Here is a 22,642-nt window from a genome sequence, read left to right on the forward strand (position 1 = left end):
ACAGCTTTACGATCCATCAAGCATAGATGGCTCAGTGGGTCTCAGGCAACTAGCGCCGCTGGTGGGCTATTGTCCACTTCATGGCCGGCAAATTGCACCAGTTTGTGCATTTATTGCACAGACCACGCATATGTACATATGTATATGTATGCATGAGTGTACATATAGATGTATATTTACATTCCTCTACAACCAGATGAATATTACCCCGAGATTACACCTATGGTACACGTGATGGTATCAAGCTGGACTACATGGAAATTCATCTTGAATGAAAGAAGAATATTAGGTATTTTCCTCCCTGAGTGGATAAGGAAATGAAGTACCTGAGGATGACACCTATGCATTGAAAGTAGTTGTACCCAATAAAAAGTGAGTGGGAAAGACTAGTATTCTTTTTCCATTCTCTATCCAATTGTATTGCTAGATTTTTAATAAACTGGTTGATTTGGAAATAACATTTGGATGCAAATTGTTTGCTTTCATCAGTTGGAGCATGAAAACCTTTCCTTGGTCACAGTTAGTAACATTTTTTTAGTAGGTAACATTATTAGATGTATCCTAACCAAGTTCATACAGTAAGTTGAGAATGGTTTTGACTGTCCATTCCGCTGTAATCATATATTATTCTTAAAATGAAGGGTCAAATTTATTCTCCTCTTTCACAGCTTTCGATTGATTTTTACAATACATTCTGATTCTTACCACCTCCATTATGAAAAAAACAATCCTAAATTGTTTCGGGCAGCTGCAATTTGATATTAGGCACTTAAAACTTGACAATTTTTGGTCATTGATAGTTCACAGGCACACAATGATGACTTACAGTTACATGATGGAGATATTTTCTTAAAATGTCTGTAATGTTTTGAGTGATTATTCATGAGTATTTGACGAAGCAGCTGTTGCTGTAGATTTCTCTGATGCAATACTGCCATTCATGAAATGTCAGTGTTTAGTTTCCTCTACTCCAAAATACCCTTTATAAATTTTAACATATACATATGTATTTTTTTCAGTAACTTCCTTCTTTTATTAATTTTGATGATATTTTTTATGACTTTTTGGAATTCTGACAACAATTCATGAACCACACTTTCAACAAGTCCTCAAAACAGGAGGCTCTCCTTATTGGAGCCTATTTTTATTCAGTTGCTTTACAAAAATGTTTATTTTGCATGCAGAGGCTTGAAGTGGCAGCAATGGTATATTAACAGATTTTTTAATATGCGATGCAATAAAATTATATGCTGATATTAGATGGCACCAACTTCATGACAATGACAAACATTTGTTCACAAAATAATACAGCACACTTAAAAGTCCATCAAAATGCCTCAGCTTTATTTACCAGCACTAAGAAGACTCTCAAGCTTCTTTTACTTTATGTATGTAGCTATGAAAAACTGATTAAATGACCTATTTGTTGAGCAAAAAGGCTGGTCAAAGTACAACTTAGGAGTTTAAGTCACCAGCACAATGGCTCACCGAGATGAAAAACAAAAGCCCTGCAAATGAACTGGCCATGAGGGAATGATGATGGGTAAAGCACGTTTCAACCTCACTCTTAAGTACAGGGGCTCAACTCATTTCAAAGTCCACTTGATGGCAAGTAATTGTGGTCCCATAGTACTCAATAATGGATGACTCATGATATTTCAATGCGTCCAAAACTTTTGCATAGTTCCTGCTTAAAGTGGTGTGTCTGCCGTCTCCATCACAGCTCCGCTGTAAGCCAAATCCCAGTAATGTTCCACTGAGTGCTTCTTAAAATGCTCTCTAGCCACTTTTTCTGTGGGACAAACTTTGAACTTGAGTTCTCCAAAGTTTCGCTGTTTGGTGGTTCCCTGTGAGAGAGCCATAAATTAATTATAAAAGGCAAAATTGCATGCATTGTCAATATTCTAACCAAACTTGTTACTGCCCACAATTTATCTTTTAAACAATTTGGTTAACAAGGACCATTATGTAAACAGTATGGTAATTATAAACAAATGAATACTTATAAGAGAGGTTACAACTTCATATGAATAAGTTTTTTGACTTTACCGGCCAATTATCCTGTCAAGTGGGACTAAAAAGGAAATTAAATGTGTCCTTATGTCTTGCACAAAACTTATCGAGGATCAGGATAAAAAATAAGCTACAAATGATGCATTAGATGGTTTTTGGCTCACCTTGATGAAACTTCATGATGAAAACTAACAACTTCGTAAGTTCCACTGATTTTTAATTAAAAAAATGACCAGGTTTGTCGAATAGTCAAAATCATCAGGTACAATATACAGGACTATTTGACATTTACACATGCATGGATTGGGTGGGAGGGGGGTTGGGTGGATGGGAAATGTAGTGAGGATGTGGGAGAAGGGGAGGGGGGTGGACAAAGACCAACTAAGGAAGGGGGGGGAGGGTATAGGTGAAGTAAAGAAAATAAAATTTGAACCATTCAATGCATTTCTAACTTCAAAGGAAACATGTAAGAGTTATCATGAACATATAAATTGTGAATAGTGTGCCTGATGCAGGCCAGTTAACGTCAAGCGACACAGCAGAAAAGAGGTGAGTAAGGGAATGCACCCTAAACGCTGGACTGATCAGGTTTGTGCATGAATTACAGTGAACCTGTGCAAAGGCGGACATGAGTCAAGAGTGCTAGTGAAAGACACCAACAATAGAAGACAACATAGCTGATCACATCCTCTGTTAGTATCACAATTCAAAACATAGTTATGGTACACTAAATCACTACCAGCCCTGAACAAAGCCCAGTGAATAGAGAGTAGAATGTCCAGCCATTGGCATCTTAAGATACTAGATACTACATATTCTCAGTGGAACATTTGAAAATTCTACCTGTAACTTCCAATAAATCAGGATAAATATGTTGTCATGACTTTTGAAGTAACCCACATTCATTATTTTAAAACTAGATACTCCTGTGAACAGCATTAATCAATATACCAATCGATAACAACGAAATTACTTACCTCCCATACTAAATGACACTTATTAGGTGCTTCTTTCCCTTCTAAGTCTTTGGTAATGTCTTCTTCCCACTTGATGCGATTCAACATTAGCCTGAAAATGGCATTAAAAAATTTTTAAAAAAGCCAAATGGCATGGAACAAAAATAATGCAATGATTTTATTAAGGAGTCCATTCTCGTAGCATTCAAGAATGGAACATCAAGGAAAAAACTATTACCTTTTATAATGTTTCTGTTGCTTTACACCACCTTCTACAGCTATAACATTGCAATCCCTAAACAGAACAACACATCCAGTCATAGTTAACTGCTTTGCATTGGCCTCCACCTTGAATTTCTTGGCTGGGTTAGTGAGGTCTTTTACCCTGAAAGTCAAAGAATTGATTGGTAAAAAAGAGAAGTAATGATTAAAAAATACAAAAGTAACACATGCATGCTCCCACACACAGTTGTTTCAGTGGATTCAATTTCAGCTTATAGTAGAGAGGTGGATGGGAATGGAAAAGAATAGAGTGGAAGGAATTCCATTCGCTAGAAACAATGGATAGTCAAACCCACATCACGGAAAAATACCTTATTGTATTGTGTACTGTTCTATTGAAGGAAAAGAGTTGAGCATTGCAAAATCTACATGATGACATAATTTAAATGAGTGTTTTTAATCCTTTTATTCAAGATTAAACACAACCTTAGGAAAGGATTTTTTTCTCACAAATACCTAAAAGTACATATTTTCGTTAAAGACCTAAATTTCACATGACTTAAAATCTAAAAAGGTTTTTTTGACTAAAATCTATATAACAATTCTTTACTAATCGGAAATAATGCCTATGTGAAGAGAACTTGGGATTACATTCAATACACACTATTAATAAGGAGGTCATAAAGACCTGCAGCACAGATTGATAGAATACCGATCACCATGGACGTAAAATAGAGAAAATTAAACAGGGAATAAATTATTAAATGATCAATCACAAATAATATCAATTTCAATAAATATATTCATCTATCAGGATTTTCAAAATCTTGATATAGAGAAGAACACTGATTATCCTCAGTAAATTAGGGGAAGGCACCAGCAGATAATTTAAACTGAAGGATAAAATGATACATATATACAAGTTTTGGGATTTTATGGCCACATTTTCAGGGACAGAGTTCATAATTAATGTCTCACATGTATCCTTCACAAAGTGAGTAGAAGGTTTTTTTCATTTTCATGATCTAATCTTTCATTCTATTCCTTGTTTGAAAATTGTTTTACACTTAAAATTACAACCAGTTGATGACTACCAGGTCCCGCACCAATAATTGTTACACAGAAAAGTAGTTTAAAGGCACATAATATGGTCAGTTGCAAAATTCATTCAAATTACAATTAAGTAGCATATGTTTTGAATCAACATATTGCACTCAAAGCAAACATTTTATAGATATATCAATCAGAGAAAAATACCCAGGGATTCAGACATATCCAAGGCTATACACCGTTATTGGTTTGGCACGTAACACTGTCCTTTGACAAAGCTGCTCACAGCACAGTTCATGCTCACGGTACCAGCTGAATTCTCCCAAAAGTATATAAAATAAGCAATCCAGTTTGGATGATTGGGGTCTTCAGACTTTCATGAACAGTTCAATTGAGATGACCTTCCAGAGTTCCCAGCAGCCAAATAATCCTCCCTCCCTCTCCACTCCCACAGACCTGACAAATTAATGTTGCTAACCTCCCTTACCCCTAACCATTTGGTGCATTTAGCTACTATAACTTTCATGCACTTAACTGTTCCTACACAATGAATTTCAAGCCTAAATTAGGCACTGGCTCCTGCTTTATTTTTTAGATCTTGCGGAAGGGAGAAAATAAGATCAACAGTTAAAGATGCATCCAGCTATGCCTTGGTATACCGAGCTAATGCAAAGCGATGTTTTAGAATATTGTCATAGTGTCATTTCACAATAATAAGTTATATTACTTATTGCTTGAGTGCAGAGGGAAATATTATTTCTCGATTGAATGACATTAGCTGCTAACATTGAGGCAAGTGGAAAAGGAACAAGAATGGGTACGAGGGTAGTGAATGCCTTTCTCTTGCTTGGAACAACAGATAATCGACCCAGAGGATTCCTGGATGTTGGATAATTGGCACTCAACAGTACACATTTTTTTAGAGTAAAATATTTTTCAAATATTAGGTACAATGAATACAATAAACTTACTACTTAATTAACCATCAAAGTTTCATTTACAAATCAGGACTCCAGATATTGTGCAAAAATGACCTATGCTGTTTTTCCCAGAATTTCTTCATAGGAAGGAATGTGCCTACTTCAAAAACTTTTCCAACTGCAAAACATTTAAGTAAGGAGATATGTGGTTCTACACAAACTGATGGTCTCACAAGGTACCTGTAAATGGCTACATTCACACCAAGAGATATATCTTCCTGTATCTTGCGTGCCCTTTTTTCTTTCTTCTGCTGAGCAGTGAGTGCTCTTGCTGCGTTTGCCTCTCTATGTGCCGCCAGACGTTTTGCCATTTGCTCCCGGACCTGACCCTCTATTTTTGTTGGATCAGCCACTGCTTCTGTACCAAGGACCCTCATCAAATTAGACATTCTGAGCTGAATGAATGAATGAAAGACTGAATTAGCAATTGGAGAAATGCATTACAATCAAAATTCTTAGGTTAGATGCTTAATGCAACAATATAACTGATTGTAAAGGAGAGAAGATACTAGATAATTTAAGGAATACATATCATTTACTTGGAATCACCTTAATTAAGCACATCATGATTTTTGCTTTTGAGAATTTGTAAATTTAATAATTTTTAAATAGAAAAATGCAAAAATTAAAATAGCTGAAATCTGAAATATTATCCAAACTAGTATTTTACACTCTAGGAGCAAAAAAAACTTACAACTAGTTGGGTTGTGACCTCAGATCATGTACATCTTAAATTAAATCACTGATGGTAAACTTAGTTTTCTTACTTGAGGTCTCCTTTTATCTGAAACATAACATCTAGCTTTTGCTTCCTTTCACAATATTTATGTTAGACATTTACAATATGCTGCCTCTTGTTCACAAATACCATATATTGTCCTCCTAGAGTTGATGACTAATTGAACAACATATAAAACACAAAGTAAAGCTTCTCAATTCATGAAAAGAACTCAAATGATTTAAAATGCTGGAACCAAAAACCAGTAAAAGTACAATATACAGGGTTCGTCCGGAAAATAAGTGTACTGACTACTGATTTTTTCCCGCCGCTCCAGGTGCGCCCAGCACCGCTCTGACGGGCTGCGATTGGAGGGGGGTATGTTGGCAAGCGACGCTGAAAAAGGCAGTCGGCTCTGAGCTGTGGTGTAGTGAGGAGCTCTGTTAACGCGAACCTCCACGCTCGACCCACGTCACGGAACGCGATGCCGAAGTTTTTGGAGCAGCGTTATTCCATCAAATTTGCGGTAAAGCTTGGGAAATCGTCTACCGAAACTGTCAGTATGATTAACCAGGCTTACGGGGAGTCAGCCATGTCCAGAAACATGATCTTTCGGTGGCACAAGATGTTCGTGGAGGGCAGAGAAGAGGTCGACGACGAGTCTTCGAGAGGTTCCCGATGATGCCTTCGCGGGAGCGTTCCAGGAATGGGAACGCCGCTGGAACAAGTGTATCGACTCACAAGGGTCCTATTTTGAGGAATATTAGCTTAAGATATGTAAAAGTGTAATAAATTTTTTTTCCTGAGCTCAGTACACTTATTTTCCGGACGAACCCTGTATACATGAAGAGTCACACACATATGAAAACATATGAAATGAATTATTCATCTTTGGTAACCTCAAAAGATTAACACATGTTGAAACTACAAAAGGCGCAGTATTTAGATTTAGAGCACTCATCCACAATTTAAAATTCACAACTGTAAAAACAATGGATAAGTATAATCATGTAATCATTTTTAACCATATTCCAAGAAACATGCAAGAAATATTTTCCAGCAAGTTCAGCTTCTATCTGCTATCTCACGACCCCTTAATGAGCAACCCACACTAGATCAGATGCTCTCCAATTTATGCAGCAGTCCAGATTAACAAGAGTATACACCATATTTAAATCTCCCCAATAGAAAGTTTTCATGTTTGGCGAACTAAAACTCTTAACCCACCCCTTCTACACATGGCCTAGCAGCGTGCATGCTGAAAACAAGTGCATCAAACCAACCTTAGGCTCCGGAGGTGGCTCAAGACCCAAACGTATTTTCTCCTGTTCTTCCTTCCAGGCTTCCCTACGATTTTGCCGTCTCAATTTTTTCCTCTCTTTCTTCGTTAAGAACACTGGCATATACACAGGTTTAAGTGGGTCAGCTGTTACAAAGAAACATAGCATGATTAAAGCAAAGGTGAATATAAAGACATACACTCCTCATGTGAGTTTTAGTAAGATTTTGAAACAACATAAAGAACCAATTATGACTTTTTAAAAATTTAACCTCACTATTGTGAAAATGAAGCTCATAATCACCAAGAGACACATTTATTTAGTTAGCATAGTGCCAGGGGATTTCCTAAAGTATATGCACACATTTTTAGCTGATGATTAGAATATACCTAAGGTTATACCTTCATTTTCATAAACTTGGCATTGGGCAGAGAAAATTCTTTTAAATCCTCACCAAAATTTGAAGATACTTCAAAATGCTACATTTTCTGCATAATTTTTTGAACATTAAAAGTTTACAGATTATAATTCAGTTGATTTTTAGATTGAAGGGTAACTTGGAAATATAAATTGTGGGTATATCCCTTTTATACTCAATTGGAGTTTGCAATATATTTTTTAAACCATTTTTATGATTGAAACACAAAATAAAAATAAAAAAATTTGAGAATTTAATTGGAAATCACTATATGGGCCAACTTATTAATTCATAGAATTCATCCATGCATAAAAAGGATTTTATACAAACTTTGACAGAGAAAAGGAATGTGATGCAAGTGGATTCAAAATTACAACAATCACTCATTACACCAGGGTTGCCAATTACCTTTGCATGCCCAGTGCAAGTTTATTTTCTACGATTACAATTATAACGAGAAGAGTAATTTTGCATATCTACTATAACAAAGAAATTGTTTTCACTCCATGAGATGGGCACTTTCTCCCATCGGCAATTTTTAATTATTGCCTCAGTACTAACGGCACTTCAAATACGAAAAATCAAAGACAAGCTGGTTGTTGTTATCTCCCTCAGTAATATTGTAAGAAAAATTCTGCAAATTCAGTATGCATTCCTAGGTTGACTTTTGTTACAAATTTATACAAACAATTCTATTTGCTGTACATCAAAAGAAAAAAATTGCTGTTGCAAAAGTGAATTCTCTAACTTAATGCACGAATGACTAGATTATTCTAAATTTAGATGGGCAGTAAAAAATAAAAACTCAATGCAGTAACTTCAACTTAATGTTTTTGAACTAATAATTTACCAAAAAGTATGCTGTGCTAAATTATTATTATTATTATAAGGTAATCTACCGGTTAAGGTAGGTTTTTGGATGGACACAATTACCAAATAAATATTTTGAGACTCCTAACAAAACACAATCCAGCATCCTACTCTACCTCAGGTCCCTCTTCATCTCAGAGTACTTCCTTCTTCTCTTCATCCCGTCCAACATGTTCCTGCCCTTTCCTCATTTGCCTAATATCCTCCCCTTTACTACAGTCTTCAACATCCCACTGCGGATCAATATGCCTTTCATCCAGTTTTCCTGCCTCCTTAGGATCTCTCCATATCCTCACCCACCATGCCCAGCACTTCCTCATTTGTTTTCCTTTCAGTCCATGTCACCTTCTGCATTCTTCTCCACACCTAAATTTCAAGCCTCCAATCTACTTCTTTCATCCTGCTACAGAGAACATGTTTCCGCACCATATATAACTACGCTCTACATGCATCAAAGTTTTGACGAGTCTTTTCTTAATATCCTTAATCAACATCCCTGTCATCAACTCCCTCCTCCTTGTGAAAGTCTCTTTGCCTAGTGCAATTCTTCTCCTTACGTCCTTACCACTTTGACCGTGTTGGTCCAAAACACTTCCGAGATACGTAAACTGTTCTACCTACTCTAGTTTTTGCCCTCCTATTTTAATGTTTAGCTTAGCCTTTTTCTTTCTAGAAAATCGCATAACCTTTATTAATATTGATTCTCAGCAGTGCAAAATATTTCATAAAATTTGAATGGCAAAATTCTCACCTCCCTTCAACTATGACAAGCTCAATACTTCATCAACAGGGAGACCACAGAGTCTTGCAAAAAACATCCCTGACTTTCCCAGTTATTCTCAAGATGAAAAAAACATTGCATAAAGGATCTGGTTAAGAAAATAAAGAAAATATTATCATGTTCTTTTTAGGTTCCCTCAGCCTGGCTCTTTTTATAACCTACTTGGATAGTTTAATGTCTGCAGTGACTAATCTTTACTTCTCTCATAACCTGCACTTTTCCTATGATTTACACAGTTTTCCAAAGGTCCCTCCCCAAAAGAGTGAACATGACATAAATAAAACTCCTGTATTAATCAATTTTTTCTCAAGGGTATCATCTGGAATAGGGCTCTGGGGATCAACTGCATACATGCTAAACAGTTTTCTTAGTTCAAAAAGTTATTAATGTGTACTTCATTGGTGCCTCTAATAGGACACCATGTACATACATATTAAAAAAATTAAATGTTCTTACCATTCCATACAAGTATAGGGTGCGGCGCTTAAATCAAGACAAGCACACGTTTCCTTGATTGAGATATCCTCCCCAAAGAGTTGATCTGGAGTACACGAAGAATCAAAGTATTTTGAACTATACGCCCAGTGTAAACACTTTCAATAAGAGCAGCTCTTAGATTGTACTCCGCACTTGCATGTGACATTTTGAGGTTATGACTGTTTACTAGATGCCTATAGCTTTCAAGAACGCCAATCGCGACTTCCTACGATATGACGGGAAATTGAAATTTGCTCAGATTTAAGCACCGCACCCTGTATATATTTACCATACCTGTCTTCATTAAAAATAATATCCATCTCTTTCATGCAAATAGCAATATTCACTCATATTCACCTAGAAATCATCACAACATCCACAAAGAGACCATATATGAGCGATTTCCTATAAAATTTCAATAGCAATGGGTGTAAGAATTTTTAACACATTACCACACCAATTAATACGAGTGATAAATTATGTAATTTCAAATTGAAACTAAGGAAACACCTTGTAATGAAATTATTCAGTGAATGAATTTTTAAATGACAAGCAGTTACAATGAATTGTGTTTTCATTACACACTTTAAAATATATGTTCTTTTTTAAGCATGTTGACAGTTTTGAAATGTACATGTATTTTGTACTTTTCTTTGTGTTTGATGACCCCTATACCTACATGATATGCATGAACAGGGGACAATAAAAATATTATTGTTATTAACAAAGGCATTTTACTTCATAAGGAAGCTTTTAAATATTCACAGGTATGTGACAGTGTAAATGAAAAACTAGCAAATTAATTCTTAACTCATGGCCTTCAATAGTTTGGAAACTATAATGCATTGCCAGTGGGGTATTAATGTATCCAGTTGAAATCCAAGTCTAAATAATTAATTTTTCCAGTGAAATTTCTTCCAATTATGAATTATGATTAGTACTAAATGGGACTATAGTATTTACATTTATTATACCTTCTTGATTGCACAAATTGTTGTTGTTTTATATTCATAATTTTATTAAATATAAGTACTACCTTGATCAAAAAGTTCCCGGAATAACCACCGTGTGGCGCTCCCATCGTTCCGATTTGAGTTCTGTTTTTTTTGTTAAATTGGTACATCTGTTGTTGATATTCCCTTTAAATCTTAGTGTCATAACTTGACATTTGCAAAAGTTACGTAGCCAAGAGTACATCTATCTCTGTGTGTGTTGGCGATTTTTTACAATTTCAGAAATGGATTTAAATTTGCAACAACGAACTTGTATTAAATTTTGCGTAAAAAACGGATTTAGTGGCGCACGGACGTTGGAAATGTTGGAAAAGTGTTTCGGCAACGATTCTCTAAAAAAAACGGTCGTTTACCAGTGGCACGAGCGGTTCAGAAGTGGTCGTGAGTCAATCGAAGATGATGAACGCAGTGGCAGACCATCGACATCGAAAGTCGGTGAAAAAATTGATAAAGTAAAAGAAATGTTGGTCAATAACCGAAAATTAACCATCAGAGAAATAGCGGAGGACTTGAACATTGCCTATGGATCCGCCCAAGACATTGTGGTTAATGATTTGGGTTTCCGTCGAGAAGCAGCAAAGTTGGTGCCAAAAGACCTCAATTTCATGCAAAAAAGAGACCGTGTTGACGTCGCAAAAGACATGATTTGCGAGGCTGAATCCGATCCCACATTCATCAAAAGGATCATTACTGGAGACGAGACGTGGGTTTATGAGTACGACACGCAATCCAGACATCAGGCAAGTGAATGGCGTTCACCAAATGAGCCGAGACCAAAAAAACCACGTCGTTTTCAGTCAAAAAAGAAGGCAATGCTGACGGTTTTCATGGATTACAACGGTGTAGTGCATCATGAATTTTTGCCAGAAGGCCAGACAGTAAACAAAGAGTATTATTTGGGCGTTATGAGACGTTTGCGTGAAGCAATTCGCCGAAAGAGACCAGAAATGTGGGCAGAAAACTCGTGGATTTTGCACCATGATAACGCACCGTCGCACAGTGCTATCATTATTCGTAATTTTTTGACGAAAAATGCAACAAATACCATCCAACAGCCACCGAATTCACCTGATTTGGCTCCCTGTGACTTCTTTCTGTTCAATCGAGTTAAAAAACCATTACGGGGAACGCGTTTTAGCAGCCGAGAGGAAGTAATGGAAAAATCGCAGGAAGCACTGATGGACATACCGAAAACCGAATATAAAAAATGTTTCGAGGATTGGATCAAGCGCTGGCATAAGTGTGTTGCAGTCGATGGGGATTACTTTGAAGGGGACAATATAGATTTAGATGAATAAACTTGTATTTTTAATTTTCTGAATAAATTCCGGGAAATTTTTGATCAAGGTAGTATATATAAATTTATATATTATACATTAATTAATATGATGGCAAAATAATTAATTACAAATTATTACTGATTGTCAGTTAAGCATCAGAAATCACTTTTAAAATAATATTCCCTCTTAATTTTATAAAACCGAAACATATATTAAAGGCTTGACTGTACTTCAAATATTAAGTACGCTATAACTTACTGGGAGGTCTCATTTGAGTTGGATGTTCCACAAGATTTGTTACACCCTCTGGCCTTATTCCTATTTTCCCATTAATCTCCTCATACCTGTAAATAAACATAAAAAAATAATTAGAGCCATCAAAGGTAAAATGTGAAACTCCACCTTACATATTTCACCCGAGATGAAGTTGTGATCTAAGCTCAAATTAATAAACCATAAACATGGGTATTCTCTATGGGAGGTACTATATAAACTTCTGTATCATGTGGTGATTAAGACTCAAGAAGCGCGGTAACTAATGCACTGGCTTACCACCACGAGGGTTCAAATTCTGGAGTAGGCAGATTTTTTAAAGTGGTATCCTGATCCTGACTTGAGGTTCTATATGGAGAGCACTTTAAGCGAATATACCGTCTATTGGGGATGCTGCACTGTAGACCACTTCGTGCCTTTCTTTTAAAGTAGGCTATTGCCACCACCATTTCTCTCCACCCTTCTTCCATTCCCATCCATCTCTAATGGTGCAAATGACCTCAGCTATCGGTTACCTCACCTAGGAACTACTAATATAACTCTGCATCATTTACATCTTTTAACCCAGATATCCCGACTATAAGAAAGAGGGTGAGCATCTTACAAGAGATGAGTCCCTCCCTCACCTATCTCTCCTTCTCAGAAGTCCCTTATGTGGATAAGTCAACCCTATCTGCCTCCCAGACCTTAAAGAACAGCATGAGGTCAGAGAGAAAAGTGCTTGGTTTGCTTGCTCGCCATCTAGCACTATTTCACCAACTCATTCAGTGAACTTCATATGAACATAATTTTTAAGTAGTGCCCATGACAAGTATCAAATCAATATGTGATCCTTTGTCTATAGTTCCTAAAAGGAATGGATGTAGACTACTTCGGCGGAAAGAATAAAACTAAAATAACTAAAGAGGCTGAAGATAATGAAATATATGCCCGTTATATGAATAGATTACAATGTAGTTATGCAGCAGATATTAGTGGCAATAATTTAGCATTTGTCATAGCTGTTTTTGTAGCTGCTTAAGATATTTATGTGAATTTTCCCAGAAAATTCTAAATTTGTTATGATACATTGTTAAATTTAATACTCTAACTGCTGTACAAAGTCATAATTTCTGTCAGTCATCAAATATTAAGAGTTTTTTCCTTAACTTCAAGGCTTAAAAGAGGGGCATATATCTTACATGGGTATTCATGGTACATCAGTTTAGGTAAATTCCAAAGAAACTGCGGGAGATGCCGCAACAGTAACTTTTAACGGAGTCATCCGCTAATGTGCATTTCAATGCAACAATTTCAGAGCGTAAAAATCATTCGCCTTGACTGGGATACGAACCCAGATCCCTCAATATCCGGTCGAGTGCTTTAACCACTTAAGCTACCGAGGCGTCCTCTTAAACTCTGAAATTATGGGGCTTTTAAAGGAACTTGATGTTATGACGAAATACCGTACATACAATGTCACATGCATTCTTAGTCGTGCGCGAGGCGCCACTGTCCACGAGGTTAAAGCCAACTTTAAACACGTATGGTGTTTTCCCTTTGACAAATTCCAAAGAAACTGCGGGAGATGCCGCAACAGTAACTTTTAACGGAGTCATCTGCTAATGTGCATTTCAATGCAACAATTTCAGAGCGTAAAAATCATTCGCCTAGTCAAGGCATCCCAGTCAAGGCGAATGATTTTTACGCTCTGAAATTGTTGCATCAGTTTAGGTGGTATTTATACTGAGAGAGAAATAGAATCAAAGCAATGAGTATAAATCAAAAAAACACCTTCAGAACATTCCTCCAGTTAACAAATAAAACTCGCCATTTTCAAACTTTTATGACACATGGTTTCTGGACTAGATACTTCCAACAGCTCCCAATTTCATTTTTATCTGTGACAAAATGCTGGGGACTTAAATTTTAAATTAGACATGCATTGTTCCAATGAAATAGCTTGACTTTGATCCTGTATATAATGCTTGATCTTTCAAGAGATACAAATCTGGAGGAAGAGAGGAAAATTGTTATAAATTAAATTACAGTACAAAAGAAACCTAATGTCACAAATATAATGTTTGTTAGGAAGACAGATTCTAGATTTTTTTAATTGATGAATTCAGAGCTTTATTCTAAGTGTGATATTTTAGTCTAAGAGTAACTAGTTTATGTGGAATAAATTTATTACAAATACACACAAGTTAGAGGAATAAAATAATTTATATTATAAGATACAACATAATGTATATGAGAGATGAACAAATTCATTCCTCCATTAAATGGGCTTTAACAATTTTACTACTGAGTTGATAACGATTTTAACTTACTTATCACAATCAGGTCGCAGGATTACTGAATCCCACCATTCAGAATCTGGTATCTCATCTTCAGTAGCTTCCGCCTTGGGAGCAATTAAGGCTAGTTTGGTTGCGGAGGTGATTCCAGTTTTTCGAGCTATTTGGGATATCTCATTTTGTAATTTTTCCAGTTGGGCCTGTTTCAAAGACAGAAGACTGCATCAATAATATTAATGACAAGTGAATTACAAAATTAATTTCAGAGAACTCTCTGGAATACTCATTGGATGACTAACAATGATGTCACTGTTGGCCAGTCCTTGAAAATTCTTCAATCGACATAACTAGTTGCACATTGACTCGCACGTTGCTCATAATTGTGAAAGTGGCTAAGTTTGTTTAATTTGGATAAAATGTCATTCTTTTTAAATACAAAAAATGCAATGTGAAACTAAAAACCCCTTATACAGTTAAAATACTGAAAATAATGTTGTTAATAATGCAGTAATCCTTAATCTAATGAAAGGACATCATTTTTCATTACTTCCATTAACAAATGTTTCTAATCATTTTTCAAGAACTTGCCTCTTATTCTGGTAAGATGTCCACCTTTTAAAATATGAGTTTTCTGCACTTAAAAACTGTTTTTCCCTTTTCAAAATACACTCAATTACCATTTATAACTGTTTACTTAATATTTGTTTTCAGGGTTTACAAACCTGGGTCACTCAGCTCCATTTCCTTGGACAATTACACTGTATCCATTCCAAACTCTCACAAATTTCTACTTTCAATAAACTTCACATTATATGAAAATTATATTTTTTTCCAGAAACCAATGATAAAATTTGATAGACACATGTCTAATTAATTTAAATTACAGGTTTTCGATTAAAGGTATTTTATAGTCCTTGGAAATATTAAAAGCCATTTGCAATATTCCATTTATATCTATTAGTGCATGACACATATCACACCAAGGGAAATAAAAATTACATTTTAATCACAGAGTTAAGCATGATTAAACAAGTATCCCAAGATAGTACACCATACCTTGACTCGCATCCGGTCTGCCATTTGTGTGAATTTTCCTGGTTCATGAAAACGAAGAGCCCTTTTCCCTCGAATGGGAGGCTTGCTGCCTAACCTTCCATCAAAGAATTTCGTCTCTGAAAGGTCTTCTGCTGCTCGTTCTTGCAGCTGCTGGCGAAATTCCTCTCTCTTTTTTGCTCTGATATTGGCCTACAAAAGAGAGTTTCAAAACAATTAACACCAAGTTCTGTTATAAATCAGTCTACTGGTCTCCTGGCATTCAGATTATCATCAGTCATGTTTTTGTGAAATTGACAAAATATACTTATGTGACAGAGCATGATGAGTAGAACAAACCAAATTATTTCAGAATTCATGCAACCAAAAAATTACACAATGAAATATCAGGGCTCCAAAAAAAAATTCAGAGATTCTGTATTTGTGCACTAAAATTTTGATACCATTTTGTGCATTAAAATACTATAAAAATTTATGTAGAAATTTTTCAATTGCATTTTTTACACAATCTTGATATGGGAATCACTTTATGCTAGACTATTTATTAATGAATAAGAATATTAATATCTAACTTTGAGCTTGAATTTGTAAACAGCTGATTTTCACCCACTTACTTAATAACATAACTATCAGCACAACAATAATTTTGGAGCACATAATGGTGGCATATGCCCCAAGACTGGAAATTCTAAAACTATACGAAGTCTTTTTCATCTCCAACTCTTGCTTGCAATAAAATGGGCCAAGTGGATCGTTCTCCACTCTCAGAAGGAGACCCTACTTTGAGATGCTAGTGCTTCAAGTTTCCTTAGAGCATTCTTCTATAAACTGTGTTCACCCTTAATCTCTATCCAAATTAATAGTAGTGCGTCCTCTTTGAATAGTAAAATACAGCTTCTTATAGCCCTTTCTTTTTTCCATCAATAAAGGCTGCAGTGAATTGTGAAATTATTCAAATGACTTTTAACTTAAAAAATAATAAGATTCTCAGCATGAAAAACATTATAATTATGCTTATTATCACAAATAATTTTTTAAAAATAATCAGTTAACAATAATATTCAAATAATAAGTCTTAAAAAAAGCAAATAATTATTATTGTCAGTTATGATTATATATAATTGATGAACTATATGATTTAATTCTTCAAACACAATTTCAATGTTTACACATATAAAAAATTGGTTATTATCATACCAAAGAATTTTTCAACTAGGATGGGAGTAAGATGTGATTAGGGCAAAAGTTAATTAGTGTAAAATGCAATGAAAAGAGTGAGCTAGGTTTATTCCATTCTCAATATTTATCATTATTCTGACCAAATGAATCAATCATTATTATTACGATAAGAATACAAGATATCATATGATTCTAATCAACCCTTTCCCTCAGCCTGCCATACACTGTTGCCTTGAATATGACCAGGAAAATTACATTTTTATGCTGAAATCTGGATAGAAAGAATTAAACAATGTGGGGAAAATTAAAGTAAAAAGTATGATTGATTAGAAAGCTATTTTTAATTACTGTAAAAAATTTCCACAAAGTGTTACCAGAGTCCTTTTATTTTCTTATAATTATGTAATTAGGTTGCTAAATGTATTTTTATTTAAGATTTTATTACAATCCCTTTTGATTTAGATTTGATCAAAGGGTTTGGTGCAGCTCTGTTACTTTATGTAAAGCTGATAAGCCTAACATTGACACTAACTCAACCCCATTTTCAGACAAATAAAAAATAAAAATTCCACACATGATTAAAGTTCATTTCAGAATCTGGACAATAATGTAAAAATTTATTCAAATAAAGGATTCAGTGAAACCAAAACCTAAATTAAATGTCGTAAAATCACACAAAGTCAATGTTAAAAAAAAATGCCCCTTACCTTCAGAGTGGGCATGCGATGAGTGAGCTGCACCTCCTTGCCAGTCACGTCAACTGTTCTACCTTCTGAATCAAGAATAAGTGGAGCCGGTTTTGGTTGCGGGACATGCTTTGGCTGTTGCTGCTGTTGCTGGATGGCAGTGGGACGGTGAGCCATCCCAGTGACGACCGCCATTAGGGGAGGAGGGGGCAGTCGGTGCACTCCCTGCTGTGCTGCCATTGCTGCCATCTGCTGGCCCAGGACAAGGGCTTGCTGCTGTTGGCGCTGAACTCCAGCAGCTGCAGCCATAGACAGTAGGCCAGAGGACAGCTTAGATTGGATTTGTGCCTGTACCATGAAAAAAGGAAAGAATAGAATAGAACTTTACTGGCCCCGTAGGTCTAGGTAGACAATAGGTAAATCAAAAAGCAATTTAACTAAAACCATAAAATATTACACATAGCATGAAATAGCACAATGAACATAATGTTTACAAAATTGTATAGCCAGATATTATAATGAAACGTCAGCTTAAGTATTCAGCAATCGAATAACATGGAATTTTTGTTGGTATATTCTTACTTAAAATTTGGCAGGGACTTGATACGGCAAGATCTTCTAAAAACATTTCCTCTACAATGAAAAGTTTCTTTTTGACATGTACCGTTCCGGTATTCCTAGTGTTTCATATGGAATGAATGAAGATTTGTTTATACGAATATTACAGCTTTACAATTAATATGCAAAGGAGAGTGTATTTCAAGAAGTGTGGTTAAAGGATGTTTGCAGATTAATTTCTGCAATTACTCAGATAGCTCTTTTTTTGTAGCAAGAAAATATGGGTGCAGTGGCTGGATGTACCCCAGATGGTTTTTCCACACCTGATCTTGAAAAAATAGCCATAGATTTACAGTTTATCACAATAGGAACTCAAGGACACAATGAACTAGACAGTGTAGATAGCAACGGATTCTTAAACTAGTGATGTTAACTTACATTCCCTTTTTTGTTTACTTTTATGATAACCTATTTTTCAATTTCATAAAAAACTAATGTCAGGAAATAGGACCATAATCTTTTCTGTAATTGGGTAATTGTACCTTACAAAAACAGCTAATTTAACTACTTTCAATCATGCTTACTTAGCACACTTATCATTAATGAGTGATTAAAGTCGAACAGATGCATATACCCATTATTTTTTCTCTACAACTCTTTTTGTACCACATATATCTTGATCAATATATCTTAAAGTGTAATGGATATTTTTTAAGAAATTCACCATGAGACATTGGATAAATGAGTGGTAAACATCTAGTCATATTTTTCCCCCTTGAATAAATGATATCACACATTTAATCACATTTTTTCTTATTTTTCTATCTTTCCAATTTCCTTAATCAGGACCTCCAGTATTCTATGAGACCATATGGTGAATGAATCAACCACTCATATTTTATAATTCTTTATATTTAGTTAGCTTTGATTGAATCATTTACATTTTATGGCATTCCTTAAACCAGGAAAAATAAAAAAAATCAAGAAAAAAGAAATTTTTCTTCTATAAGGATTGACACCCTGTCATGGTATCCATCCATAGAGATACTGGAGGTGGAGTATTTTCTGACAGATATTTCTCTCCTTCATTTACCCACAAATCTGCCATCTCAAAGCAAAATTATTTTTAAATAATTCTCAAATGAAACCTTGCCTTAAAGATAAGTGATTGCTAACTTCAAAATCCTAATAATCTTGAGCTCATTGAGATCTCAAGAGCTTGAGGCTGTAATTTTTGACCTAATTTAATTGCAATGAAACAAAATAACTAAAAGACAAATTTATTATTGATACATGAGTGCAATTGAGGCTCACAATACCTCTACACATACAACTCACCTACCCCTGCAGTCATCCAGTATCTTCTTCAATTCAAGATTAGGTGTTACTTTGTCATGAAAATGTAAGAATTTATAAACTAAGCCATGCGTGGGGAATCATGCACCAAATGACAATATGCTATAGCTAAACAAATACCTCATGTTCCACGAAAAAGGTGTGTGGCAGGGGGTCCAAGCACTAGGTGGAAAGGGTAAGGGATAGGGGAGAGGGAGGATACTTACGGGGTGAGGGAATGGGAACAAAAACAAGACAACAACACCATGGAAAAATGTTACCAGTAGAGTGGAATAAAGACCATTACAAAAGAGTTAGGTACAAGCATCCTATGTTGGTACCCAAAATACATAGCAGTGAATTCATATCAATGTTTTCATCTAGCTCAAGGATTTGTGACTTGCCAGAATGACATGGAAAAGCCTACCATGACTACCCTTATCTTCCACAGATTGAATTCTCTTCACCCCTGTGTCCATGCCTAGGAAACAGGGAGCTTCCCATGGCAACACTTATATGCAACACGAAGAATATCAATGGTTTAATGGTTACATGAAGAAATACAAATAAAATTAATGCAAATTATAATCAATGTGCCAAAACAATACATTGCTCCATTTATAATGGTCAGTAAAAGTAAGTGGCCAGTGAGAGACAACAAATGATATCACTGGGTTTGTTGATCCAGTGCCAAGGCTATATATATATTTACCCCACATGCTACCGCAAGGGTGTTCGGGCACCTCCCATTTATACATGCATATAAACTGAAAGATGAGTGCATGTTTATGCAGTGAGTGTGGCAACCAGGAAGCCAGCAGAGCTCACCCTCCTAATTGCCAAGAATGAGTAGAACAGAGGAAATTCCCAGGCTTATATCTGAATTCCAAACGTTTTCTAGATGGGTACACATCTTGCATGACCACCAAAATTTGAGGCTAAGGCTGCCCTGTTTAGTGGGGTAGGCAGTTTGCTAATAGGCCAGGATTCAGGAGATTAAACATAATCAGTCATTAAAAGATCACATAAGTTTTTGCTTATTCACTATTGAATTATGTGGGAGGAAATATATCAATTACTACCCAAGTTATTTTTCTCTTAAACTGTGATCCATGCATTATATAACTCAATTTATTAACCAGCAGGTATAGAACCAAAGAGATTGTTGTTCAGAAGGACATCACTGTATTATTTGATTCACTTTACCATTTGCCCTGCGGAACAGATTAAAAAATATAGCATTTTTAATTAAAATGCTAGCACACCCGTCGAATAATCTTTGATAATTTTATTAATTAGAGATTACAACCATATTTCTTAATTAGTTTCTTTACACTAGAAGGCAATAGCTCAAGTGGCTAATTTACTGGTAAATACCTGTAACTCTGCAATTTTTCTGGCCTTATCCGTGTCCACAGCAGGTTGAGGTGCTCGAGCAGTTGATGAGGACCGGCTAGAAGATATACTGGAGCTGTAGAGATAAGGTAAAACTTTTCAGAACCTTCTCACCATATTTGATACAAGGAACAACAATTGGTGCATTTCAATGTACACATAACTCAGGCATTTAGTATTAAAATGGAAATACACAACACATAAATTATAAGCACTAAATACTTATTCAGTAAGGCCATACCACATACAGAGAAAAGATTTATACACTGAACATTTGTGAACTGATGCTGTACGAACCATTTTCAAACAATGAAACATTATGTACGAGGGTCATCCGGAAAGTAGTACCCGTTCGTGAAATAAAGACACAAAAGTAAATATTAACAAACATAAAAAATTTTATTTGAAAGAGGATACTTTAAACTACTTCTCAACATAATCTCCAAGCAAATTAAGGCATTTGTCATAACGTATGACAAGTTTCTGTATTCCTGCTGCATAGTCCTTCGCCGCCAGCTCATTGAGATACGCGAGGGACCCATCTTGCACAAATTTTTGCATAATGCAGATGGTGTTTAACAATTTCATGAACAATTGTTCGAGAAACATTGGGAAAATGCTCACAGATGTCATCAATTGTGACGCGCCGATCGTTCCTCACGAATTCGTCAACTGAGCTCACCAGTTGGTCTGTAATGACAGACGGTCTCCCCGAACGCTCATCGTCGTGTGTGTTCCCCCTCCCCATGTTGAAGTTGCGACACCACCGCCGAACAGACGACTCGTCCATTACATTGTCTCCATACACCTCCTTTAATTGGCGATGAATATCACATGGGCGAACGTTTCTTGCATTGAGGAATTTAATCACTGCCCTCACTTCACAACTGGCGGCGTTCTCAATTTTTTTAAACATTGTAAACAATCACAGAAACAACACAGGCAATGCTAGCGTCACGCAACTTGGCTCAGAGAAGGCAGACAAGCCACTGAAGCTATCTGACCTCGTCCAGCGGCTACTCGCGTCGTCAGCACTTCATGCGGCACGAACGGGTACTACTTTCCGGATGACCCTCGTAGATGAAGAAGGAATGAAAACATTCTCCTGACTGAAATGCTCTCTACATTAAAATCACTTCAACCTAAAACAAAGTCATACCATGATACATGTTCATTTCCCTCCAAATCTGAATTACTGACTGATACCAAAAAAACTTGACGTAAGATCAAAAATAGAAAGGCAAATGAGGCATTAATTATTTAACTGTTTACGCATTTTCCAGATATACCATGGGTAGCCTTAGATACATATATTGATACGAATTTTTTAATTCATTGTTTTTACACTCTAATTACACCTAAAGAAAGTCAAGAAATGAGTGGAAAAGTAATTTTTGTAGACTTGGTGAGTAAATATAATTCCCTAGGCATTTCAAACTTCTCAACAGCCATACACTTCAAGGTTAGTAGGAAAGATGAAACGAGAGAGAGTTATGCAAGAGAATAGTATGTTTGACTCAATCACTGTCTCTCTGATTCTGATGACTGATTGAAGTGCTCATCCTTCCCTTCCTAAAGAATTCTCTTACAAACTGAAAGTATTTCTTCAAAAGGTAAAAGTCACACAGAACAGAGGGAGCTTTTCCCTGCATACGGGGTGCAGTTGAAGCCCCCCCACCCCCTACGTTTATGGGTTTTATGGGTTAAATGGAAGAAGGGACCATTTGGTCTCAATTTCGCCCAAATAAAGACCACTATCCATCTATCTACGTTTAGAGTTCCAGGTGGTTTCAATGATATTACTTTAATAAGCTATATATTGCTCA

At 35.8% G+C, this 22,642-nt stretch overlaps 1 protein-coding gene across 2 annotated transcripts in view; it reads right to left on the reverse strand.

Annotated features, from left to right (window-relative positions):
- Positions 1-667: 667 nt before the first annotated feature.
- The window catches only part of Prp3 (pre-mRNA processing factor 3), a 35,545-nt gene continuing 13,570 nt past the window's right edge, over positions 668-22,642 (reverse strand). For both annotated transcript variants that reach the window (XM_071595525.1, XM_071595526.1), the window contains exons 6-15: positions 20,799-20,892; positions 17,550-17,876; positions 15,667-15,855; positions 14,644-14,810; positions 12,317-12,402; positions 7,223-7,365; positions 5,402-5,616; positions 3,208-3,354; positions 2,991-3,081; positions 668-1,847 (exon numbers count right to left, since the gene is read on the reverse strand). In XM_071595525.1, the coding sequence (XP_071451626.1) occupies positions 1,692-1,847; positions 2,991-3,081; positions 3,208-3,354; positions 5,402-5,616; positions 7,223-7,365; positions 12,317-12,402; positions 14,644-14,810; positions 15,667-15,855; positions 17,550-17,876; positions 20,799-20,892 (1,615 nt within the window). In that variant the 3' untranslated portion in view covers positions 668-1,691. The remainder of the gene's footprint in view (positions 1,848-2,990; positions 3,082-3,207; positions 3,355-5,401; positions 5,617-7,222; positions 7,366-12,316; positions 12,403-14,643; positions 14,811-15,666; positions 15,856-17,549; positions 17,877-20,798; positions 20,893-22,642) is intronic.

Source organism: Hetaerina americana, unplaced genomic scaffold (genome assembly GCF_022747635.1).
Source record: "Hetaerina americana unplaced genomic scaffold, ioHetAmer1.1.p SCAF_7, whole genome shotgun sequence".
In the NCBI taxonomy this organism is placed as follows: domain Eukaryota; kingdom Metazoa; phylum Arthropoda; class Insecta; order Odonata; family Calopterygidae; genus Hetaerina; species Hetaerina americana.